The sequence below is a fragment of the Homarus americanus genome, unplaced genomic scaffold (assembly GCF_018991925.1).
Source record: "Homarus americanus isolate GMGI-L3 unplaced genomic scaffold, GMGI_Hamer_2.0 scaffold19318, whole genome shotgun sequence".
NCBI classification, from domain to species: domain Eukaryota; kingdom Metazoa; phylum Arthropoda; class Malacostraca; order Decapoda; family Nephropidae; genus Homarus; species Homarus americanus.
The window spans coordinates 6288827-6316101 of record NW_024732238.1 but is presented as its reverse complement, the minus strand read 5'-3'; the positions used below and the strand labels follow the sequence as shown (position 1 = coordinate 6316101).

At 38.6% G+C, this 27275-nt stretch overlaps 2 protein-coding genes across 5 annotated transcripts in view; one reads left to right on the top strand and one right to left on the bottom strand.

Annotated features, from left to right (window-relative positions):
* Positions 1-347: 347 nt before the first annotated feature.
* LOC121868397 overlaps positions 348-27275 on the bottom strand; it is a 37823-nt gene continuing 10895 nt past the window's right edge. The window contains exons 2-4 of one of the 4 annotated variants that reach the window (XR_006089391.1): positions 5637-5752; positions 3152-4895; positions 348-2104 (exon numbers count right to left, since the gene is read on the bottom strand). Coding sequence is in view for 2 of the 4 variants with exons in the window: in XM_042368996.1 (XP_042224930.1) it covers positions 3536-4895; positions 5637-5752 (1476 nt within the window). In the remaining 2 variants the exon portion in view is untranslated. Of the gene's footprint in view, positions 4896-5636; positions 5753-27275 lie in introns of all 4 variants that reach the window. The other 3 variants (XR_006089392.1, XM_042368997.1, XM_042368996.1) reach the window with 3 other exon arrangements.
* LOC121868398 (protein Star-like) overlaps positions 6846-27275 on the top strand; it is a 42210-nt gene continuing 21780 nt past the window's right edge. Inside the window, exon 1 of the mRNA XM_042368999.1 lies at positions 6846-6970. The gene's annotated coding sequence lies outside the window, so the exon portion shown is untranslated. The remainder of the gene's footprint in view (positions 6971-27275) is intronic.

Sequence of the window (27275 nt, the reverse complement as noted above, 5' to 3'; positions counted from 1 at the left end):
CCACTACAGGCCTTCATACTTAGCTCACACTGCTTATCCAAGGAGCTTCAGGAGGTGTTTGATATGTGTTATTGTACTTTGTAACAATTGGTTTTGTCAAGAAATGAATAGACAATTAAAATGTAAAATATACTGTACCACTAAAAAGCTCATACAGTGTGGTAGATGATATCCAAATATAATTAGTGAAAATATCCAAATTTTGTATGTGCAATATTCGTTCTCTTCTCGGAGGAGCCTACAATAGTGTTTTATCCTAATTTTATTTAAGAAAATATATAAATTTAAATTAAATAAAACAAAACCTCTTTTAGAAGTATCTTACTGTTGGGCAGTGAAACCAGGTAATATTTCAGTCATTTATTTACAAATAATGGTCATTACTTATTCCTTCTTGTTTAACAGAAGGAGTTATTCATTTCTAATCTGAGGTGGAAACAATCCAGGCAAGTGTACACTATTATGTATCTTCCTCAGAGAAACTTCTGCCATTAAAATATGGACCATAGAGTGGGTTCTCAGAAAATATGTTTTTGTGGGTACTGTAGATGTTCTGAAGACTGATGCGCTGGATGACACGGATGTTATAACCTTAGAAGACCCTTAAATACATGCTGGGATCTTACAATGTGTTATTGAGAGTAGAACCCTGGAAAGACAGACTAATATAATTTAGAAGTGTGACATTAGGATCTTGCATTGATCTAATGAGTGGGAACATTGAGGAGACTTATTCAATGTGAAAGACACTAAATCTAATAAAGAGATCTTGTGAGTGGAACCTTGGAGGGCAGTTTCATGACAATGGATAATGTAAAAAGTAGGAAATCCCGCTGAATAAGAGGGTAAAAAAAAAAAATTGTGTCGATCACAATTTTTTCATTTTCGTACTTTCCATTAGGAGTTTGCCACAACTAGATGATGTCAGTTTTCTACTTTATACAACAGTGGTTAATTTCTCACATGAAATAATGTCATGTTAAAGCAGCAAAGTTTACACTTTACAAAAGACAGTGTTATAGCAAACTTTACAATATTTACCAGTACAATATCTCATGGTGATGGTAAATTATCTTTTAATCACTAATACAAAATTTCTTGGTAACTTTTGTGGTAAGACAGTGCCTCCTGGTGATCAATGGTAAAACATGTTAATGCAGTACCTCTTGGCAGCCTCACAATACAGTACTGCAATACTGTAGTGGAGCTACTGTATGTACTTCTATACATAAATGATTTCTTGAGCAATGTCATTAAATATTGATGAGATAACTGAGCCTCTGGGAAAATCTAATACTGCAAGACAATGTTGAACGGAGTTTAAAAGACTTTGTTTTCCAAGTAAGGACGGACTAAACAGTACAGATTTCAAGGACATTGACAGGTATTGGTAAAAGTTCTTTTGTTCATGTGATAATAACACATAGGTTGATGTTATATAACCAAGAACTGGAAATGTCACCGTTGCTATCTTAATATTGTATACAGTATTGCCAAGCTATACATCATGTCCTTACTTGAAAAAAATTCAACTCCATCCAAGTTATAAGCACAGAAGATGTCTGAATATTTTTCACAAAAAATACTTGTACCTGTACATGTTCCTAATTAAGTCAATATAAATCTAAAGGTTGTTTGTTTTACTAGCTTTTTTATTCAAATCTTGGAGCCACATCGAGCAGGTTTTATTTATTTTTGTATATTGTGTTTTATTTTAGATCTAGACAAAGGATCTACATCAGTCTGTCCAACTCATCTGCTTCTCTGGTATAATTTGCTGCCATAGTGGACAGGACTGGTTCTACAACATGTGTTCAAGACTTAAAAGAACATGGCATCTTGACCTGCCCACTGCTTGTTAAATCTTTCCTGAAAGGTCAGTACATTTGGAGACATAATTACCTGCTACAGTAGACTGTTACATACGTCCACAAGGTTTCTCAACCTGGTGTGTGGTCATATCTTATAAACGACTTAAAACTATGGCGTCTTGTGTTCCTCTAATGTAGTCTTAGTGATGGTCTTGCCTCTTCATGATATATTTCTTGCACCATTTTGAAGGTCTTCTTCACTCTGTACGTCCTTCTTCGTTGGTTCTTGTCTCCTGAAAGATTAATAGGTTCGTGGTCCTGTTCATGATTTTAACATTATTTTGTATGGTTCTTTTACTGTATTACTCGTCAAACTGCAAGCAGGAGCCTGTTACCCCTGATATGTATTATTACTCAATCACAAAGAAAATTAAGTCAAGGTCAAATATGAAACATTACTTCACGGAGACTTTCACCGCTATTATCTGATTACTGTATTGAAAGTCACTGTGTACTGTTCTATAATACAGACAATGATAAGAGAATGTACATGCTTTTCATTTTAGGTAAAAACAGATTTTCTATAAGAATTATGATTTTCTATTGCCCAAAAACTTTACTACAGTAGGAGGAGCGATTTCTTTGAGGTTGAGACCAATCTCAGTACAATACAATATTCACTTGCATACACCTGTGAAGCTCAATGGAACCATAAACAAATTTATTAATAAAAAAGTATACCCTGTTTATAAACTCACAGATAATTGTGGTACACAGGATAATATACTAGATATATGAAATAACTATTCATATTCTACTATTTAGTCATTTCTTCTTTCTAGTGCATCAGACCCAGGCAGTCAGTTCTTGTTTATCAACAATTGAACAGCAAATTCTGTTTTTTTAATATAAACTTGACTGGTGGCTAAAAAAAAAAAATAAAAAGTATTCTAAAAACATTCATTCACATTCACTCTTCACTTCACTACACTATTTGGATTCCTATTTCGCCCACTTGTGCTAATCACACGTATTCGCTAATCATAGGAAAGTGACTTACTGCAACGGTAAAGGTGCCTTATCATATATGATGTCTTGAACACAAGCAAACTATCAAACTGTAAAACTTTGCACACATCCTGACAGTTATCACATTCTACACAAATCATATATTACTATAAATTTAGATACTCTTGGTTATGATTCACAGGCCAAGAAATACTATTATTAAATTTGTCAACAAACAGGAGAAGCTATAGCATTATTTTACTTTCTTTAGAATACGATCACAACATATTGTTCACCAAAAGGTGAATATAACGACCATAAGTTGAACATACGTGGTGCCGGGAGTATGTTTGTTTATACAGCATCTGAGTTACATTTTCTGGTCTCACGACTCGCACTTTCAAAGAGCCCCTTTTATCAGTCCACACCTTGAGGTACCAGTGTATCCAAACTTATCTTAAAAGGCCCGTACCATAAAAACTAAGCCAGCACGAGCAATCAACAATGCCTGGCGTTCACTTCCATCCCGAGACGACACGCTCGTGGAAGCTACGTCAGACAAATGCCTCCTGCTTGCTATCTGCCTGCAGTGGCACTCTTATGGTACGAACATAAGGAACCATCATCCTCGTCACAGATATCAGGGTATCAAGCACTCAAGATCTCAGGGCACTACTGTCTCTGCTGCTGATCTTAGGGCTTCATCGTCTCTCACCTCAATCATCCGTCTCCTCACTCTCTGGGGTCTCCCCTTCCGTGGAGTTTTCCTCGCTAATGTCACTATCGGATTTACTTTTAGTTTTGTGAAAAGGGCTGCCAGGGCCTCCCATACTGCTAACCTCATAGTCTCCGTAATCGTAGTAGTCGTAGTCGAAGTACTGGTAATCATAGTCCCGAATAGGGCTGGGTAATCTGAAGGGAGATGGAGTAGTGCGGGCCAGCTGGACGGGCCGGAAGAAGTTTTCCAGGTTAGGTTTTCCCACAATCCTCACGGGGCGAGGAACTGGCCCTTTGGAATCATTAATTTTCCTTGGACCTTGGAATGGCACCAGATTGAGCAGATGAATCCCCAGAGGTGCAAGAGATCTGGCAGTCTGTGGCACACGCTGGTTTAAGGGAGGTCTTCCAGAGGTGTGAAGACCCATGACAATGGGCGCAGATTGGCCTTTGACGCCCACGGGTTGGGGCACCAAAGGCGGGGATCCAACCCGCAGCTTTGGGACGTTGGGTATCCTCAAACGATCAATCAGTACAAAGTCAGTGCCCTTAATTGGCTGAGCTTGAGAGGAGTCGACGATTCCTATTAAAACATCATTTGTCTCCTGTGGTTTTGTTGGTGCCTGAGACTGTTGTGTTGTGTCGCCGAGTAATGATGTTAATGTATTGAACACACCGGAAACAAAATTGTTCTCTGGGATTGAGGCAAGAGCTGGCTCCTGGAGCAAGTCATCTTCTTCCCCGTGTTGAGACACAGACTCCTGGGGGACGAGATTCTTAGACTGACCAGTTGCAAAATGAGTATCAGAGTGTTGGGGTGCAAAAAGTGGTGCTGCAGGACCTGGAGGAGCAACTTTAGGTGTGGTCGCCCGAGAAGCAGCTGTAATACCGACGGTATTCTCCTTCCGTTCATCATGTTTAGGTGTGTCAGGCTGCCCATTTGGTTCCCTCAAAATTTGGCGATTATGATTTTTCTCGCTATTAATATGGTCACTTGATTCCAGTGTCAGCAACAGTGGGGAGGGGTGTCCAGAGCCACTGCTGGTGGCGTGAGGCTTGAGAGGGGCGGCTCCTCGCTCTGGGTTAGATCCAGTGCCCTTTACGGGCACTTTGTGTCCAGCCTCAAGCGTCGGGACGCCCCTTTCCAAGGTCCTCTGCTCGGGTGGAAATGCTGGGACACCCTTTGCCAGTGTTTCTTGTCCACTTAAGGTCGTGACACCGTCAACCACGGGTACACCGATGGCCAGAGAGGCAGTGGACGCCTCTGGCAGGTTGGGCACCACATCCCCGAAGGCCCTAAATCCTCTCTTGTCTGCCACGTACCAGATGTGGTGACGTTCGCCAAGGTTGTCCACCCAGCTGGAGGGGAAAACCGGGAATTTAATTGTCAAGAATTATTCCTGAAATATTTATGAGTAACATTGTCTTTGTTTTGTAATATAAAATTGAATAATATCTAGTGACATGCGTCTGTTATTACTTTCACTTGATAAGTCTACGAAAATCGGATAATGAATATATTTATGATAATGATGATGAAGTAAAAGTAATTAAATATTTCTTGAGATAAATCTTATCAAGGTTAAGAACGGCAACAATAACAACCAACAGTAACAACAACAATAACAGAAGAAGAACAGCAGGAATGAGTCTGATCACTACAGACTGTGAACCTCTTACTGCAGTAGATGATGAATTACCAAGGAACAAGGGGCCCCAAGTCTTACCTTCAGTAACAGCATCCAGGAACCTCAATCCTCGCTACATCAGCTACAGGGATCATATAATTTTTTGCTGTATCGAGTAATTGTGTAACACAGTTCATCTCCACCAAGGAAATGTTAAAGCCTTTGTTGCATAGAGAAACACAGAAGAACTTGTGTCGTTGTTGCGTAGATGAACTTAGAGAAACTTAGCTGTTTATTACATAGAGAAACTTAAATCTTTGTTGCATAAAGGAACTTACGTCTTTGGTGCTTAGAAGAATTCAGAGGAACTTCTTGCAGGGGAACTTAACTGTCGCACAAAGAAATTTAAAGCTTTGTTGCATAGAGGAACATAACTCTTTGCTACCTCAAAGAACTGCTCTTAAACTCTCACCTCCACCTGCCAGTTACATTGAGGCCAGGACTTCCATTCTCGCTCCTGGAGTGTTGTGGCTCTGTGTAGCGTAGGATCTCCCCTGACAACACCCCACTACACAACACCAACACACCCTGGCGAAGACACACAAACATACTCGGGGTAAGATTACGTGAAAGGAAGAGTTACATAGATTGAGATATAGACTGATAGATGGATTAATTGATCGATTGAGATAGATACAGTCAAATCCTCTTAGAAGTTTACATTGATTTCTCGTGTAGATAGGCAATGAAGGAGAGTTAAGGAGGAAATTTAAAGGAAAGAAATGGAAATGAAGTAAAGAAAGAATATGAGAAACGGCAAATAATTAAAATAAAGAAAAAGAGAGGGAGAAAAAAGTAAATGCTTATAGCAGGAGCACAACAATAAGAAAAAGTAAGAGAAAACGGAGAAGAAACTGAATTATAACTAAAAAAGAAAACGAATAAACTAGTAAACTAGAGGGGAAACTAAAAGGGATAGAAATAATTGCCTGGGTGACTCAACGTTAAAAAGATACAACAATTTGACTAACATAATGTCAACAAAACGTGTGATTCATAATTGTATATGAAATTGGTACATAACATAGATGAAATTAATCAGAATATGAAATATGGCTGGTGGTACTCCTACTATTACTACTACTAATGTTAATATAATAATAATAATAATAATAATAATAATAATAATAATAATAATAATAATAATAATAATAATAATAATAATAAAACCACTTTCTACACTGTTATTTCAGGATTAAAGACAAGAAATACAATAACAAACCAAATACAACAATAACATCAGATTATACATACTAAGAACGAGAAAAAAACAAGCAACAGAAGCTAAATAATGACTAACAACGATAACAAGAACAAAAAATATCAGTCATATTGAAGAGACGAGCAAACATCAGCACACAAGCGCCACCTGTTGGACTGTTCACAAGCACTCAACATCCTAAACAGTAAGTGTTAAGTAAGCTCGTTGTTGCCTTGGCCTTTGTAGGTGAGTAGGGCAATAGGCGGAGTTCTGTAACAAGCAAACTGACACTAACAGCGCTACTGCTTGTCGCTAGGCTCCACCCACCGATGACGTCACCTTCCGGAGCCCGCACAGTGATCCTTCCTCATGAAGTGCTGTTCAGATCTGGACAGTTGGTAGACATTCTGATAGACAGATGGCGCTGTATAGTTTTTTGTGATTCCTAAAGATGATAAGGTGAAAGCTCGTGTGTCTGAAGATCATCCTACAGCCAGTTTGTTCGCCACCATCATCGTGTTCCGTGTTCCATGATGAGGACTCAGGTATTGTAATCATGATTTGATATGTACTGTACTAGATAGGTGTCTCGTCATGACTAAGAAATATGTGAGGTTTGTATCCCTAAAGATCCAATGAGGGTTTTAGTTTAGTCTAAGGTGAAGGAGGAAATGGAATAACATAGAGAAAACTTGTCATGTTTAGTACAGTCTGTCACACTGGAGTCAACAAATCCACCTCTCACATCAGACTCAAATAGGAATTGAACACAAATCGCATCGTGAGAGATACTCGTAGATCCAACTAATTAAACAATAACATACGAAAGAAATAACTGGAATGTATATATTCATGATTAACAAAATAGAATACCTAGAATTTATATATTGATGAGAATTATTTTTCGATGATATTGTTTATTTTATTTTGTGTAGCAGACAAGTCGCCTCAGAGAACGCTAGTAGCGGCTGGGTGATCTAGGAAGGGGAGGTTGAGTCACTTTTAATAGCGGGACCCAAATTGTTTGTGGTTGTAGCCTTCTTTAACGGGTTTGGGGAAGGTAGGGGAGGAGGGAAGGGGGGGAAGATCAGGAGCCATACATCTCCCCCTTCCTCACCCTCTTTCTTCTTCCTACCACCACCATCACCAACCCATTGACAACACTATCACCACCATTGTCATCATCACCACCACCACCAGCGTTAAGATACGGTAGGTTAGGTTAGGTTAAAGTTAGGTTAAAGTTAGATTAGCGTTAGGTTAGGTTAAAGTTAGGTTAAAGTTAGGGTAGTTAAACCTAATCCAAATTAAACCTATTGAGGGCATTAAATCGTCATATCCTAAGTCGATAAGCAAACACAAAGTGACGTAAAGGTGTCAGTAATGTTGACTTGTCTGACTAGTTTAGATTAACGTGTAGAATGTATCACGAGAGGTCAGGGCTGGAAGGAAGGAGGCTGTCTCTATCGTGCTGTGTGGGGCTGAGGAGACCCGGAGACCCCATAAGCCGTAAATACTATCAAGACTATATGTGTAAGATGAATACCAAAACAGGTGTCATTATGAAGATTGAACTCTCCTCCTCAATCTCCTTCCCATTCCCTACAACTCCTCTACATACTTCAACTCTTCTTCCTCCTCCTCCCTCCTCTCCTCTTCCTTTTCGTCCCTTCCAATTCTTCCTCTTCTACCCATCCTCCTCTTCAACAACTCCTCCACATACTCCTTCTCTTCCTCCTCCCCCTCTTCCTCTCTTCCAATTCCTTCTACCCCTCTAACTTCTCCCCTCCTCCTCTTCCTCCTCCTCCTTCTCCTCTTCCTCTTCCTCCTCTTCCTCCTCCTCGGTGAAATTAGAAAGTAGGGCATAAGAAGTGATTACAGAAGAAGTAGGAAGTAAAATAATATCAGTTTGTTGAGAATTTTTACTTCCTCCCCTGTGAGAACTCGCGGTCGTGTGAAGTGAGAGAAAAAGTTGAACTGCCAATATTTATGTCCATATCTGTAAATACTTTTAAAAATATTTATTTTTTATTTATTTATCTGTTTATTTATTTGGTTAGTTTGTTTGTTATATTTTGTTTATACCTATCATGACTCTTAACTAAAGCCAGTGAAATTCGGACATTAGATCTGTGAGTTATTTTCTGTTCATTTGATGCTTAGAATTTCAATGCAGTTTAGACACCTATTCCGATCGCTTTGTTTGCGTCGTAACTTCAGGGAACCAGCCAGTCCGTCCTTACATCTTCAGTTTGGGGGAACCTTGAACGTGTGAGCCTTAGACAACCTGTACCAAGGACACTGGTTGGTATGAGTGGCATTTGTTTATTTATTTATCTTAATTCGGTGGTATTTATTCACGGAATTTGTGGTATAGGGATACTTGATGGTCGATTAGTCAGTGAGTAGGGGAGAAAGGGAAGGGAGTGGGAAGGGAGAGGGATATCTATAGGCAAGATGAGGATTTCAATGGGTCGTCGGTGGGAGTGGGTAACGAAGGTCTGGATTAGTGGTGGTGGTGGTGGAGGTGGTGGTGATGATATCCCACTCCTCCCCCCCTTTACAAAAACTAGCCACACCCACCTTCTTCTGGCCTAGTTTTTAGCCTTTTCCCAGTGGCGGTGTGTCCAGGGTGCAGGTGTGGGAAGGGGGTGGTGGGGGGGAGAGGGAGATAGTGAAATACAATGCGGCATCAGGAGTTTGGGGTTCCGAGGTACGTACAGTAAGTGTAAGATGGCGTCAAGTAGGTCGTGTTAGGGAGGGTGGGTGTGGAGACAGGAGGTGCTAGAGAATGGAGGAACCCTGAAGTCATGGTTGCTCGGATTTTGGGTATGAATATGAGATGAGGGGTTGCTAGGGGCATGCTGGGCGTGTGATAGGGTGTTTCTAGGTGATGTTGGCATGTGATAAGGGTTGCTAGGAGGTGGCGATGGGGTATACAGGGTCATGAATTCTCTCTCTCTCTCTCAGGATCTAGCGAAACCCAGCCACACACCTATAATCAGCTGTCCGAATTATATGTCTACCTAACCCACTAGAGGCCATTTGGACCCTGACCTTTATATGGTAGGTTACCGCTGGCTAAATACCATGGCAGAGAACCTTGGTGTAAAAGAAAAAGGACGCACGGAAGAGCATTTGGTATTTATCTTCCAGCAACAGTATGGTGCGGGGGAGTCCACTGTCTGGTGGTAGTCTTAGGTAGTGTGCTGGGCAGAAGTCTTATACACGTGGATTCAGGTCTCCAAAGGGTTTTCTAACCTGACTCTATGGCGTAATATGCTGTCGGTTTCTAGGTCACTTGTAAACATCTCAATTTATTTCACTTGAGGATTAAACCCCCAAACTTTAACTTAATATAGCCTAAACATAACCTAACATAACCTAATTGAACATAACATAACTAGACCTAACCTACCAGAACTTAAGCTAACCGAAAGTAACAATCAGACCTAACCTAGCTAACCCCCCCTTCCCCAGGTAGCGTAGTGTGTTTAATCTTCAGGTGATTCAAATATCCGTATAATTATAGGAGCGAGAATCAAACCACTTTTTGAGCAGATTAATATAAGTCTATATTCTTGTTTGGTTGATAGAAGTAGAAAATATGCCCTAAAGATGAATAAAACACAAAAAAAAATTAAAACATCTGAAAAATCAACTTTTTGGGGCTTTCATCTTTAACCCAAGATAGTATACAGAGCGGTCCAGGGCTTAGCTGCCGAACCCCATCTTGAGTTGCCTTGTCCAATCATTTCTCCAAGGACATCATGATTCGTGGATTTTGAGTTTGTTGTTATTATTGTTGTTTTTTGTTATAATGTTGGTATTGTTGTTTGTGTTGTTTACTAAGACTTAACTGTTTCTGTATATATTTTTTTACGCATTTATAAGGAACTAACGTGAATTTATTGAATCATGTACCCTGTGGAGCGAGCGTAGTGAATGATGGCCCCAGAACAAGCTTGACGAACCTACACCCGTGCCTAAAATTACGTGAGAAATTTACCACAAACTTTATCACACAAAAAATATATTTCCTGGGTATATTAATCAATTTTTTGAGTCTCCATGTTTATGTCTATACACTTGCGTGTGATTGGTAGAGATAACTCATACGTTACTTCCTAGCCAAAGAAACTCATCCTTGCGTAGCACTTCCCCTCTCCATTCTGACCCAACCAGGTGTGACGGTCAGCGAGGTCACCTGGTCAAACCAATGGAGATATTTTTGACGTAGTCTGTGTTATAATGATTCTGTTAGATACGTTCTTACATGTGTTCCGGAGAAAATTCAGTTTACCGTTGATGTTGATATTCATTGTTTTTCCTATAGTGTATTATAGATCAAATCATTAGCCTTAGAGATCGGTTATATGATATTAAAATCTGCTCGGTAGAAGATAGGTTCATTTCGTATACGACATAAACATAAACAAATGAAATTAACAAATGATGAAAAATAGATAAATACAAATAGATGGATAGATAAAATCACTTTGTATTTACGTTTTTCTTGTTAAAAAAATATTCCAATATCGATATCAATAAATACGGGCATGTGAATCTCCAAAAAGATATAGACGAATTACAACCCTACACAATATTCAAACTAATAACCCCAGCGCCTGAGAGTAGGGAGTTCTCCTCTTTTTTATGTATATTTTTTTTTATCTTAGTCCATTAACACACTAGTGGGTCAAGGCTGAGTGAGTGTTATAAAGATCACAAGAAAGTAATGGTCTTTGTGTCTAACGGGTGAACCAGATGGTGTCTTCAGCATAGAATTATGATAATATTAGTGGAACCGGTAAATAAAAATGGAAATTTATAGTAGTAAGAATAAATAGTAGGGTTATTTAAAACTATTTAGGTTTATCTGTGCAGCTGAGGCTACCACATTCCTCCTCCTCCTCCTAATTGGAAACAACTTTCCCTTAACCACAAAGACATAAATCTCCGAAGCTTTGATGAAAACACGAGAAAAAAAACGCAATAACGCCATCTAAAAAATCACAACAACTATAATTCACATATTAAAAGTAAAATTGAGTTCAAGACTTTGATATTTGCGAAAAAATAGTTTTAATAAAGTATACTCAAATTTGTTGTTAAGCGATAAACTAAAGAATTATTTTAGGTGAGTAGTGCTTGTAGCTGTTAACAATATCATCCACTCCGAATGTAAACTGTAAACAATTCTGTAACTCTTAATGCCTAACTGACATGCTCAACTATAAAGCTACATTAATGACAAATAAAGTAAATAACACCGAATTAGGTAATATTATAACACTAATATGTTAAATTAGAGAAAAAACGAATACATAGCAAACGAGAACTGCGGTAGCTTGTGTATTCAGCGTGGTTGTTATTCTGGCGGCGTGATGGGGCATTTAAATTGTTAAGGTGAGGGTAGTGAGAGGTCGTGGTCAATGCCTAGAGGTTACTGTGAGTGAGAAGGTGGCTTACCCTCTGATATCTATCTGAAACACAGGCCAAGAAACGACGATTTGTACATAAACCACTTGAATTTACGTAAGATGCTCCCCACACACCGATCGTCACAGCTCCAACAAGTACAAAATATCGAAACATTGACCACACGACGTCGATTCATCCTTTCTACAGAATATTACAAAGGTGGGTGAACTAGTAGACATGTACAAGTTATTACGTTCGCCAGACCAGGGTTGGAATCACTTGTTTGCCATTCGCCATTAATCAGGAGTGCAACGCCCTTCGCCAGTGGCAAGGACATGTATAGGCCAGTGACGCTGCTTAACTTCCTTCAGTTTAGTCGAATTAACTTCACGTTTCGTCGACTTCAGTTCAGTTTAGCAATCTTAAGGCCAGTTTAACTTTAGAAGGTACTAAGAAATTAATTTAACAGGTTAATGCATTCCCTTTTAACTGATTTTGGTAGGCTAATAAAGTATTCTCCTGGAGCAAGTCAATAAGTGGCAAAGTTGTTGAATTAATATCATCTTAATGGTGTCTATTGGCAGCTGAGGGGAGTAATGTATGATATAGGCTGAAGAACGAGGCGTGGGCTTATATACAGAGACTTGGTGGGCGTGGACGAGGTTTGAGTCATTAACGTAGTTGAAGTGTGGGCGCGGAAGAGGCGTGGGTATGGATGAGACGTGGGCATGGGTAGAAAGTGGGTATGGTATGGACATGGGTAGAATGCAGGAAAAGATAAGGTGCAGGGTGAATGAAGCGCAAGCGCGGATGAGGCGTGGGAATGGATGAGGTGTGGCCGTGGATGAGGCGTGGACACAAAGGCTGGCGTGGGACAGAGGGGCCGCCCACCCACCAGCGCTATGGTCGGACAAGACACAATGGCGCGAGGCTCGGCCATGACATTTAACCAAACAGACTTTAGTTCGGCTCGCTCATCATATAATATCCATGTAGCTGCCTGTAGGTCACTAATTTCTTGTTTACTTGACACCAATTTAGTCTAATTCTAGTTGTCAAGGTTTATAAAATGTCACCGGAAGTGCTGTGATAAGTTGGTCGTGAATATCACCACCAAAAACTTGTTCAGCTTTGAGCTCGTTGTTGCTAACATGGCAGCCTCACAAGGAAATACAGTACCCTGTGTATTGATATGGTAGGTGTTTGTTTTGGAAATCGGGTGTAAATTTTAAGTTTAATGATTCGTTAATGTGGACGTGACAATGCTCCGTATGCTCGTAGCCCCTTCAGTACATCTCGCCTCGCTCCAACTTTCGTCTTCAAAGATTCACTCGTGATCTAGCGAAGGTGGTGGAGTACGTGCTTATATTTGTGCATCACTGACCTCACGAACTGGTCAAAGGTTAAGGGGAGTTACCTATTTGGAAAAGTCATTGAGATGTAAGATGACTGCTAAGGACACAGAGAGACTGGGAATAACTGGTCAGGACTCAGTTTAAGCAACAATAATCAAGAGATTAATCACTTACAGTAGAATAACATTAAAAAACTGCTATATCAAAACAAATGAGGAATTGCTATTATATATATATCAAAGTTTTCAATACTATTAATTATCAAGAGTTTGGCCTCACGAGTGTAAAATGAACAGTCTTGGGTAAGCTAAAAATATAAACGTGTTGTTTTTTCGTTTATCAGAAGATCGCCTTGGTAGGTGAGAGAAAAACTAACAAGGAGAGAGAAAGAGAAAGATGAGAGTGAAAAAAAGAACAAAAACTTTGATGAACAATAAAAATATTGAATTAATGAGAGGGAGGAAAATATTTAATTACTGAATGTTGAGGACAATTCGCATATTTATTTACTAACTTTATATATTGCAATTAAGAGTTCAATAATCAGTGAGAATATAATCTTATATGTTTACTTATATTTCAAATTTGCTTACTCAAAATTTTCATACTTATATCAATACACCTTTGGCCTATTTCTTCACGTTAGGACACACACACACACACATATATATATATTGATAAAAATTATACCAAAATGGAAGTAAACCTCATTGATTAAAGTATTTATTAAGTTATGGAATATTTTAAATGGGGTTTGGATTAGAGTTTCAAGGGTATAGATATTTGAGGTACTAGCGATGCTCTTTTGTTTAATTAACTTGAAGTTGAAGGGTCATTTTAGGGGTTCATAGGTGACACGACGTTGTTTCTGTTGTGTGTGTGTGTGTGTGTGAAGATGTTTATAGTGTGTGCATGTGTCTTTTACAAGTTCAAAGTTGTCGTAACATGAACACACTATACAAAGCTACGTACCCTACAACCCCACACATGAAGAGTAAAACCCATAGAGTTATTTGCAAATCCTTGAAAAATGTCTAAGTACGAGTAAATTAAAATTACATGTGAATAGAGATGGGTTTAATGAGAACAGTGGTAAAGAATTAGTCTATTTTATAATCATCCATCAGTTAAGTCAGTGTAGATGAAAAATGGGTTGATTGAACGTAAACATTAATAATATAATAAAAAATCTGAAAATATCACGTGATCCAAGCTACACCTACGGAATGATTTCCTCCATAGAAAATGTAAAAAAAATAAACGTCCAAAGAAAACGTGAATGGTAAACTAACATAACTTAATTTAGAAGGCAATTTTTATATATTTTTTAGCTAATTTCGTATATGACAGGAAAAAGGACACGGAATATATGTTATTATTAATTTTGTTACTCAGGCGTTACGAATACAATTATGCTATTGAAATATTATATCTGTTGTTTTCAAGACATTGTTAGGTAGATAATAAACTTGGCGTCGTGTACAAGAGCATAATATTTCCTCACTTCCACTAAAGAGACGCTTATTAAAAGGAAATGTTTGTCCTGGCCACAGTCTATAGTGAGCTACTGCCAATTGTTAACTAAGTCTGGTCAGCAGGACTTGTGATTGGTTGGTGAGCATTTGACACGCCATTCCATTTTAGTAACGAAGATTATTATTCAAGGTGAGGTCTCGGGTAAAGTTGGTTACTGTAAAAAAAAATTCCAGGATAAATAAATAATATAAAGATAAAAGTTAATTAATGCAGATAATTTTGATTAGAAAAAACACGTTTCTGGTATCCAATGAATAAAAGTTTTCCAAGTGACTGTCATTAAGATAATGAATGCTTTGTTAATATCCCCGGAAATTGCCTCTTTAAGATTGGATACGGGAAATGGTCCTTGCACGGTTAAATGGCGGAGACAACTTTCACCCATTTGTTAGTGAGAATTATATCACTATTTCTATACCCGTTACACTCGGGCTCCCTCCCTCCCTCCCTTCATGAATGTGTTGTCGATCATTCCCGTATTTCATGTGTGAATGGATCTCTCTCCTCAATAACATCTCAAGGTTAATATGGACCAACTTGACCGTCACCAGGATGTAGCGTGTGTGTATACTGGTGAACGGTTCAGTCATAAACACGAAGATTAAAAGAATAAAAGTATTTACTGACGAAATTTATTAAAAAGAGATAAAACGATAAATGAAAGTGATATATGAACAAATATTTTTACATTAACATCAAGCCCTCAATAATCACGCGGTCGTAAAAACTTAAACTGGATTTTTAATATAAGTTTTATAATTGACACTTACAGCCTAACAGGTTTTCTTTGTTCCAGTTAAGTGTCTCGAGGGAAGTATACTATATTTAGTACGTAAAGGAAGTAACGTTTTAAGTATAATTGACACTATGACCTAACAGTTATGTAAGGAAATTATCCTCTCGCGGGGTTCATTATGGTACGTGTATGTGAACCTGATTCATTGTGGTAATTGCTCAAGGTCAACAAGTGACTCCTGCAGTGCGCGCGGACCCCACCCTCCCTCCCACTGTTTTCACTCTAACACATTTCCTCTTCTCCATTGTTTCATAGATGTCGGAAATAAAAATAATAAATTACTGGATAATCTTGTATCTATTTTTTTTTCTATTGTTCATTCGAGAAAAATTACAAAATATAAAAAAGCCCAGAATCATCACAATTCACCATGGTAATTTTAGGAACTTATTTTATAAGACGGTACTGTATATCAGAGTTATTCGATACAAATAAGGCAACTCTCCCAATACGATGCCTGTAAACTTCCCCCATTTTTTTCTCCCATTAGCTAGTGAGAACCTGACGTAACCAACACATATAATTTTATCAGATTAGATAGGTTACTTAGTCATTGCTGTAATGTTGTGTTTTCTGATTTATTTACAAGGAAATGAGATTACTAAACTGTGCGTACATACTTCCCCGTCTGTACTCCCTCACGCAAGGACGGGCGTAAGTTGCGTAGTGGGAGGGGAACGCATAGTATTCAGTGTCTCGTGTTATCTTAACTATCTAAATCTAATTCTCACTTAAATTAATTGACTTAGTAGTGAATTAGAGATATAAACAGGTGAATAAAGTACAGTTTTATAAGAATTTACATCTATTGGAAATCAAGTATGCAAATCACTCCACCAAACACCAACCTGTTACGTGTCACTTCTTGCACGTTGAATTGAATTAATGAATCTATATAAATGCTTATACTATTAACATAAATTTTAATGAATATATCCACTTATATTGTAGGCATTTATCTCAGACTATCAAAGCGACGTCATTAATCTCTTGTTGTTTAATAAAATCGTCTGGTGTTATGGTGAAAGCGGTGAGTCCCCCCCCAGGAGGAAATGCCAACATATGACCGGAAATAGCTTTATTTTTTTTTATCATAGGGCATTATCTGAATTATTGGATAAGTGGATAGATAAATAAACACACACACACACGCGCGCGCCAAAACAACTAGAAAATAAATGTTTACGTTAAAAAATAAGCATATAAACAGATTATAAGCACAAAGACAAATTAGACAATAAAAATCAAACCAAACAAAACATCGAAAACAAACATATGGAAAGCAAACACACCACAAACAAGCAAAACAAACAAATAAATGACATATACTCACTATAAACAAGAAATACACAATAGACGAAAATCTACAACAAAACAACACAAGTGAATTTTTGGCGCCATTGAGTTAGTGCAAAGACTGTTCAACATTGTACTAACACGCCAAATATGTCACCATTATCACACACGCCCAATACATGATATTCACCACTGTCGTTTTCCTACGCTAGCCCCCTTCCCTCTTCTCTGCCAAACGAAACATAATGGGAAGATAACGAAGTAAGAGAATAAATGAATGACCCATGTAAGTAAGGTTAGTGATCGGATGAAAATAAACGCAGTAAAATATTCAACATACTCAAACAAAACAAGGAAGAATAAAACTCTAGGAAACATAAACAAACTACAAACAAATTAACAAAGGAATAAAAAAAACAAAATCAAATACATTAAAATAACCAAATAAAACAGACACGAGAAAACAATCGGAGTAAAAGAAAACGCAAAAATTACGCCAAACACAAAAGATACAAAGCACAAACAAACACTCGTAACCAACGCCCAAGGAAAACATGCGACCCCTTGTGTTTGTGGCGGCGAGCGATAGGGAAAACGGAGAATAAAGAGACGCGGACGATGGCGAGTGAAAAGTGTCGCTCAGAAGGTCAAACGGTAAGAAAGGGAAAGTGTTCACCAGGGTGGGAGACGGAGGGTAAAGATAGAGGAGGGGTTTTCCAATGGCTAGTTCTATTTTCGTCTAGTGGTGATAATGGTGGTTGGTGGTGGTGGTGGTAGAAAGGAGATAATTGTTATTGTTAAGGGTAGGAAATGCGTGGTTGTTGTTTCTTTGTTAACATCGGTAGAAGGGATGGTGTTCGTTGTATATTGCTAGGGAAGATGCTAGTGGTAATTGTTGTTAGTGATATATATAAGATGAATTATAATGATGGTTGATATCGCTAATTGTGTCTGGTGAAAAGATTGTGGTTGTTGTTTGTGGGTTGTAAGTCGTGGTTATTGTTGATATAGTGATTGCTGTTGTTAGTGTTAGTTATTATATCTAAGGTTATTATTGGTTTATATATTAGCTCTGGTAGTATTCCAGTGTGTTGTGTTGACGTGTATTACTGAGCTTCAACAACTAGGGTCCATAAACGAGAACTGTAAATTAGTTTAGCTTAGGTTAGGTTACTCGTCATAAAAAAAAGGTTTAAGATATGTCCCAAGAATATTTACAGTATATATTCACACAATTTCCTCTTACCCTAACATTATAAAGTAGTTCCGTTTACTGGTGGCTAACACTCACTTGTAAACTGACACTATATTTCACAACGAAAATCAACAACAATGAACCAGAACCTCTTCCAGGGCGCTTATGCCAGACTTACACCAGTAACCAATGAAGCGGTAGGAGTGTATAAGCAAGGTGTACATAAGATGACGCCGCAGCTGCACTGACTAATGTACAACATGACCTGGCACTATTCATTTGAAGAGAACATGACACGATCGTTCTAAGAGATAAATGCACCCCAGTGATTAAAGTTCTGAAGGTTAATGCAAGAGGAAGTGGTGAAGTGAGTGAGTTCTCTCGACAGGGAGATAAGGAGACTGGAGCGTGTTGAGGGTATTTTTATGTGGTGAGGTGGAGGGAGGGGAGGGAGCATGTTAAGTTACGTGATAAGGTTTATGGGAATGAAAAACAGGTTTGGGGCCAGGTAGATCAGGGTGCCGTTAAGTACAGTGTGTGTGGGAAGAGAGTAAATTGGAACAGTAGATGAAAAGGAAGGTCGAAATAATAGGACCATAACTCACTGAATATTATCTTGGTTTGTTAATTTTAAGAAGATGTTAGCTATCTCAAGTCACCTGAAGATTGACCACCCTAACACTAACCTTACTTAACCCTCCCTAGGCAATGTTATGGGGGTTAATCTTCAGGTGAAATAAGGTAGGGGGCTAATCTTCAGGTAATCCGTTAATACTTCGACTGAATGAAGATTGTATCAGTGTCTTTACTTTATTTCAGAACAGCTCTTTGTAACTCTAAATAACTTCATACATGTGGCTTTGAACAGAATTTAAAGCCAGCATTAAACTTTCTCTACTGTTAACTTTAATAATATATACGTCACCACATCTAACACCCCAGCACTGTAAATACTTGGATAATGGAACCTTTGTTATGTAATCTAACCCCACATATACGTGATCATGAGGAAGTGCTTAAGCTCTAACTCTCTCTCTCTCGCCTTCTGAACCTTTTGCTAGAACACACTGACGATCACGTACTATTTACCACTAACAGACAGGTCAGTCAACACGTCTTAGTTACCATTCATCAGTCGGCCTTCAATAAACACGAATATATATCGCTCTAAATATCTAATACTCGTAGTTTCTTATCTTGTGTATGAGATTAAAGTTACCATGTTTAAAGATCTTTGTTGTTAAAGGATAGAACTACATAAAAGGAAATAAAAAACTTCAATTGGTATCGATTATTATTCGTGTTATGTTATGTTCACTCGGTCGCTCCTGGGCACCTCGAGATCACCTTGTAGTTGAAGAAATGAAGGCGGTGGAGCGCGGTACCCGGCCACACACTAATTATACTTGTCTACCGAAAACAAAATAGATCTAGTGTGCTGTAACCATGTGAAATACTCTGTAAATATAACGTAAACAATATAAGAGTAACGTAAAAAAATCACCTTAATGTAAACTGTTAATTATATGAAAACAAAATTAATATAAACGTATGATTTTATTGTATTATCGAAAGCACAGGTGTTGATTATAACCGGAATTAATAACAGTCGTTAATAACATCCTCTTAACTCAAGTGTCATAGCCTTGTAAGCACTGGGGAGGGGGAGGAGGAGGACACGGGAAAAAATATCGTCGTTTCCTTTCTGGGTTTGTGATGTGAGTCTTCCTCCTTATAAGTTACCGTGGGGAAGCTTTTGTGATGGTTGCTTATGCTGCTTCACTCACGCTGTTGTCTCTCTCTCTCTCTCTCTCTCTCTCTCTCTGATGATGACCGAGAGTGTGTGATTTATATACCCATCTTCGTCGTTGATGTATCTGTTTATGTGAATGATAAACCACCCATTGTAATCGATGCACCAACTTCTGTGATTCATAATGCTTGTGTTGCGTCTATTCAGTGCTTGATTGTGTGTGTGTGTTAGTAGTCCACACTCTTGTCTAAGGTCATCCAAGGTCAAGTATAAGTAGGTCACTGAGGAACACGAAGACTTCATCATTTTTGTTTCCTTCACCCCAAAAAAGGCAAAGATCACATGAGACCGTGACCCTGTGAGGTATATCGTATGTTGGCAGAGTTGGCAGTTTGTTTCTCGGTGTCACTACTACGTTTGTTGTCAATGTTGTTGGCTGCTGATATTATAATTGTGGGTTACAAAAAAATTTACTAAATAATGCATTACCTAAACCAAACGCTCTTCAAGTTCTTATAATCTATAGTAAACATAACTAGTATAACACGCATTAATGTACCGGCCCTTGAAGTACGCCAATGATATTTATACTAATATTTCCTCATCTTAACTTAAATCATTCCTTTGGTTGATGATGTGAAGCAGTATTGCAGTATCTTACACCTGAAACAAAGACGACACTCGATGCGGCGTTGAACTAAGCCACCGAGACTCAATAATGTTCTTGTATCTTCAGTCACCAGAAAAAACACACCGATGGTTCACAACCTTTAATAGTCTGGACCGAGGCTTTTGGCATATTGTTTTTCAAATGTCTTGTTATATTCGCATCGTCCAACGTGTGTGTTTTTCTGTTTGTATGTGGGTTTGACTGTCTGTGTCAGTCTCTTATCTAAAGGCGCTCTGTTTTGCATTCGAGTTTGAAATAAAAAACTTAAAAGCGAATGTAAATATGGCGTTTATGTTGTTGGTGTTGTTGTTGTGGCTGAAGGTTACTTGGATAGGAGTATATCTGAGCTGTGTGTCTGACCTTGTATAACCTTCCTCGAGTGACCACAAATAATATCGGAATCGGTTTGAGACTTAAACACAACCTGTACTTAATGTTTGTATTACATTTCCTTTCCTTACGTTACAATTTTGTTATTTTCACTAAATTGGTTTATCCTAATAACATTTTGTCTAATTATAGGCTATAGAAGTTTACATTGCAGCCAAAATTTAAACACTTGGTAATATCTGACATAGATGTGATTGGTGAACGTAGCTTTTGATTATAATTTGTTAGTTTAAAATGAAGAAACAACATCCCATAATGCCCTAAAACAAATATCGTGTCTAAATGACCCTCAAATTGATGCCAGATATTGTCAAAAGTGTCCAGGGAACTTTGTGTAAAACTGTACTTCACATATTTGTGTGTTTATTGTGCCAAGAAAAAGGTGTTAGATCTTTTTAATGTATATTTATGCATAATTATTTCTTTGTTTATTTGTTTTAGTCCCTTGAGCCGTAGACCAGACACCATCGCCTAGTTGTAAAATGGTTGTGTCACTTAGAAATATTCCAAGAATTTAAAACAAAAAATATTACTAAAGGTCTTAGATAGTGTGTGTCGGGGGGAGGAGGGAGGGGGTAAGTTAGCCCAAGTGATTTCCTTGAACTTTACGTGAAGGGCCCGGGGCGTTAGCGTGCTATACCACACATGCCACAAGGGCGGTTTGATAATGCTAGAGGAACCTGTACGAGGAACATCTGGTCAAATACAGCCTGACATTATGTGGGTTCCGTGACCTTATATAACTGAAAGGGCACAGAGAGGGCGACTCCAGCTGTTTGAGAGGGATCTGGAGAGGGTAAAGGGGCAGAAGGTGAAGGGAGAAAAGGCCGTGAGGGGTGGAAAAAGTGTGGAGACGACGTGAGAGGTCATGGGTGATGTCGTGGGATATCGTGGGTAGTGGAGTTATGGGGAGATCGTGGGGGTGGGTCAGTGATGGATTAGTCGTGGGTGGAGATCCTCACAGGTCAGAAGTATCAAGGTAAGTCTCCAGTCCGTTAAGATGATGAAGACTCAGTGCATGAGAGGTCGAAGTGAGAGGGGAAGAAGGGGGAGAGGTCAAAACAAGAAGAGGAAGAGGTGAAAGAACAGGCAGAAGTGAGAAGAGGAAGAGGAAGAGGTGAGAGAACAGGCCGAAGTGAGAGAAGAGGAAGAGGTGAAAGAACAGGCAGAAGTGAGAAGAGGAAGAGGAAGAGGTGAGAGAACAGGCCGAAGTGAGAGAAGAGGAAGAGGTGAGAGCAGAGGAAGAGGTGAAAGAACAGGCAGAAGTGAGAAGAGGAAGAGGTGAGAGAACAGACCGAAGTGAGAGAAGAGAAAGAGGTGAGAGAAGAGGAAGAAGAAGGTAGAAGTGAGAGATAATGGAGGATGTGTAACAGCTCACTACAATGTGTTTTTCTTAATAAGATACCTCGGCTTGGACAGTGTCGAACTCCAGCAATTATAATACTAACCTTTTCTTTCTTGTGGTACTGTAATAATAGTTCACGCACATAAGAAGTACTCCTAAATAACTGCTCTATTAAATAACAGTTAATTCAGACACTACTGTACTAGGCTACTCGTGCTGGCGTTATTGCGGTTATTTTTCGATTTCAATTAGTATCTGGTCTAAGGCAGTTCATTAGACCGTTTTCTTTGACGAAATATATTCATTGATAGAAAACGGGAATTTTATTTACATTAAATTAATCTTTCCAATGAGTTTAATTTTAATGATTTATTCCTTGCTATTGACTTAACGTGTCTTTCAATTCTTCTAATCTTGTTTGTAAGACTAACGGAGTTTATGTCAATATTGAAATGTCATTAACTAAACGAAGGCGTATCAAATAAGCGCCATTGATATTTTAAACCTGTTTCATCTTAAATGACTCGCCCGAAATATCCTCCAGTACCGTTGTAATATAAACTTCATCATGTTTGTGTAAATTAAAATCCACACTTGGGCCTGTAGCAACTTTCTTATATTGTGGATCGATTATCTTACGTTTATTGGCGAAAAACAAAACATGTATATTTTTACGTACATGATCAAAAATTTTATCTGATAATATGATTTAGACGCTTCATCTGTTAGTATTAATAATTGAGGTAAATATTTTATTGTAAACCTTAAATTTCTCTCATACTGGTGTTATATTGTATTGCTGAGATTTAATAACTAAGGCATTTAAGCGACGCGTATTCTAGGTCGGTTAAATACCCAAGTCGTTCACATCCCACATCAGGTATCTTGGAGTCATCTGCCAGGAGTCATTAATTGAACAATAATCTAATATCCTGTTATAAGTCATTTATATTATACATTTAAGATTATTTTTCGAATTTACTAATTGTTTTACGTATCTATTCCTTCGTCTTTCTTTCTATCGGATAAAATCAACTGTTGGGTTATTGTTTACTTATGTATTGAAGTTTTGCCTCCACTGGTAAGTCATCCCTAGCCTTGACAACTGCCTCCCACACTACATCAGTCACTTCTCTTGTTGGGATTTCTTTTTTATTATATTTTTCGCTCTCTTAACCCTGACCAGCTGTTAACATTTTTCATTCACTCGCTCCCTTACTTCCCTCTTACAACCTCTTATCCTTGCTCTCCCTCTTTCTCTCTCTCTCATTCTCCTCTGAGTCAGTGAGCTGTGTGTATGTGTGGGTTGACCAAACATACACTCAGTCATTCACTTTACTCGTCAGGGAAGGCCGCCTAGCCTAGCCTTTTATCATTCAAGTGTGTGTAAATACAATTCCTTTATCCTCCACAGTTGGATTAAAGAAATAGATGTTATCCCTGGCTGCTTCCGTCCGTCCATTGAGCAGTTTTTACTCACTAATGGTTTAATTTAGTGCTCTAAAAATCCGCACCATCATTCCTTAACTCCCGGGGATTACCTGAGAAATTTCCCATCCCAGTTTATTTCACCTAAAGATTAACACAAGCAAGGCATATAGGCGGTAAAACTAGCCAATCAAAACCAAGAGACATAAATGCCATCGCGCTCATTGGCTGGATAAAGACATAGAACATTCAGTTGAACACCAGTTGAAGGACAGAACGCAAAATTGAACACGAATTGAAGGATAGGCACTGAAGTAAACTACATGTCAACTCTTAATATATTATAGTGACAGTGAGTCTTTTCTTGTTTTTTTTTGTCAAATTCACCTTGACAATAAATGCTGGGTCACTTGTGGTTTTTGCTTCCGGGTGTCTGCATGAGATAGAGAGAGAGAGAGAGAGAGAGAGAGAGAGAGACGAGGTGCATAAAGAGACAGGTATGACAGTCTGCCTAGGTGAGGAAGTACAGTATAAGGGGGCAGATGAGCGTGTTGGGTCGTGACTCTCCCGGGGCTAACACGGTTTGAATCCCATTATGTGCGATCCAGGAAGGTGAATGACCACAATGACGTCACAGAGTTTATGAATGCACGATTACGTCATGGGGTCTATTTATTTGTATTTTAGCTTTATTTGTGTATTATTATTATTATTATTGTTGTTATTTGTGTATTATTATTAGTATTATTATTATTGTTGTTATTGTTATCGTTATTGAAGTCGACGTTATGGTCAGAAACAAAATCAAGTCGATAATTGATACTCTGGCGTCAGGTTCACTTCCACCCTAGACACCCGCTTGACAGGCGACCCTACTTCGCCAGACGTACTTTCTCCCACCTCTTACTAGGGAGCTTTAGGCCTACAAGGAGATGGGACTAAGTTTCGGTTTACACTCATTGACCACAGTCCAGTGGTGACCGGATCCGGAACCGGTTTGGGTCACTGATCCCTAAACCTGTTCGGGAAAATTGGGTCAGACTTTCTATGGGTTCGAGGTGTGGTTCATTTAATTAAACCCTTGAGTACCATATTAACTTCTTGAGTACAGTGTCTTAACCCCTCCTGAGTACAATGTTTACCTCCTGAGTACAATGTATTAGTTTAGTGAGTCAAATATCTTAACCCCTTGAGTACGACTTGAAGGGAAGAAAGATAGATCGAGACAGACACACACACACACAGAGAGAGAGAGAGAGAGAGAGAGAGAGAGAGAGAGAGAGAGAGAGAGAGAGAGAGAGAATAAAAACACAGTACAAGTATAATTGAATCACTCAGTCACTCTCATCAAAGTCGTGTGGCGTCTTCATTAAAATTCTTCCATCAATAAATGTTAAACTGATCAAAATCATCTACCATACGTGCTGAGTGAGAGAGATCCTTCAGTTATCTTGACCTTAATAATCGTCAAATGTTATATAGATTAATCTTTAAAGGTCAGGTTGGGTTAGGTTAGGTCACGTCAAGTTAGAGGTCATACTAAGTCATTAAAGTTAACAATGCCTAATCCTCCACTTTTAGGCGACCCTTCTTAACTCCTACTCCTCCTCCTCTTCCTTTTCCTCCTCCTGCTCTTCCTTTTCCTCCTCCTGCTCTTCCTTTTCCTCCTCCTCCTCTTCCCTTTTCTCCTCCTCCTCTTCCCTTTTTCTCCTCCTCCTCCTCCTCTTCTTCCTTTTCCTCTTCATTTTCCTTGTTTCTCCTTCTCCTCCTCCTCTTCCTCCGCTTCCTCCTCCTCTTCTCTCCATCTTCCAGCACCGTCAACTATACTAATCCAAGGACATCCCAAGGTCTGTTCATCCCGTCCCACAACAACCACCACCCAGCGACTCATTCCACCGACAACCAACAAACACTCTCAGCGCCTCACAACCAGACCACAGCATCACCCATAAACAAAAAAGGTTACTCCTCAGTCCCAGGTGTTTGGAGTTCTTCACGTGAATACTGAAGCTATGGTAAATTTCGTTCCTGTGCAAGTTTACCTGTATGGAGTTTACCTGAGAGAGAGAGAGATTTGTCTCCCACCTGAAGGTCACGTTTCTTATGAGGACAGATTCCCGGGTTTTTTTCTCTTATGATCACAAGAACATTTTTTTTTTACTTGGCCCCCAAGAATCTCTCGCTTTAAATGACGATGAGATGGATGGGGTGGGTTAATCTTAAGGTGGGGTTCATCTTGGGTGGGGTTCATATTGGGTGGGGTTCATCCTGGGTGAGGTTCATCTTGGGTGGGGTTCATATTGGGTGGGGGTTTGTCTCAAGGTGGGGTTCATCTTGGGTGGGGTTTATCTTGTGTGGGGTTCATCCTGGGTGGGGTTCATCTTGGTGGGGTTCATATTGAGTGGGGTTCATCCTGGGTGGGGTTCATCCTGGGTGAGGTTCATCTTTGGTGGGGCTCATCTTAAGGTGGGGTTCATATCAGGTGGTCTCGATATTTATGACTAGATGTTATAATAACTAAGTCTTTAAACACGAATTCGTAAATAAACTAAAAATTAACAAATACTTAAATAGGTATTAATTCTTATTGTATTTAGTGATTTAATTTACCTGACTGAGTACATCCAGGTGCACTAATTACTTATTGTCTAAGTTGAAGGTTAAATTACCAGGTGAGATGAAGGTTAATTTACCAGGTAAGTTGAAGGTTAAATTATAAGTTGAAGGTTAATGTTTACATGACCCTTGAAGTTTATCTTATACTAAGGTCTGTGTATAAAGTCTGTATCATTTATAACTTGTAAAAATAAATTAAAATAAGTTATAGAAACGTAGCAAAAACTGTTTAGTATTGTATGATAATTTAGCATCTACGTGTGTGCAGGTAATACTAGTGAACGGTATTTATTAGATCAGGTAATACTAGTGAACGGTATTTATTAGATCAGGTAATACTAGTGAACGGTATTTATTAGATCAGGTAATACTAGTGAACGGTATTTATTAGATCAGGTAATACTAGCGAACGGTATTTACTAGATCAGGTAATACTAGTGAACGGTATTTATTAGATCAGGTAATACTAGTGAACGGTATTTATTAGATCAGGTAATACTAGTGAACGGTATTTATTAGATCAGGTAATACTAGTGAACGGTATTTATTAGATCAGGTAATACTAGTGAACGGTATTTATTAGATCAGGTAATACTAGTGAACGGTATTTATTAGATCAGGTAATACTAGTGAACGGTATTTACTAGATCAGGTAATACTAGTGAACGGTATTTATTAGATCAGGTAATACTAGTGAACGGTATTTATTAGATCAGGTAATACTAGTGAACGGTATTTACTAGATCAGGTAATACTAGTGAACGGTATTTATTAGATCAGGTAATACTAGCGAACGGTATTTATTAGATCAGGTAATGAATTATTTTACGTATAAGATAAAAGTTTTCTTGCCTCGATAAACATACACACAACACAGGAGGAATATTTTTGGGAGCGAGGTATCAGTTTTGGTGTGCGAAATGAGCCCGAGGAAGATTGCAAACACGATCTTGCCCTTTGCTAGTTATTATTTTCATGGGAATAAAGTCCCCATTCTCAGTACTTGCTAGTTGCCAGGCCTATGTGATCTTGCTGTACACTATTGC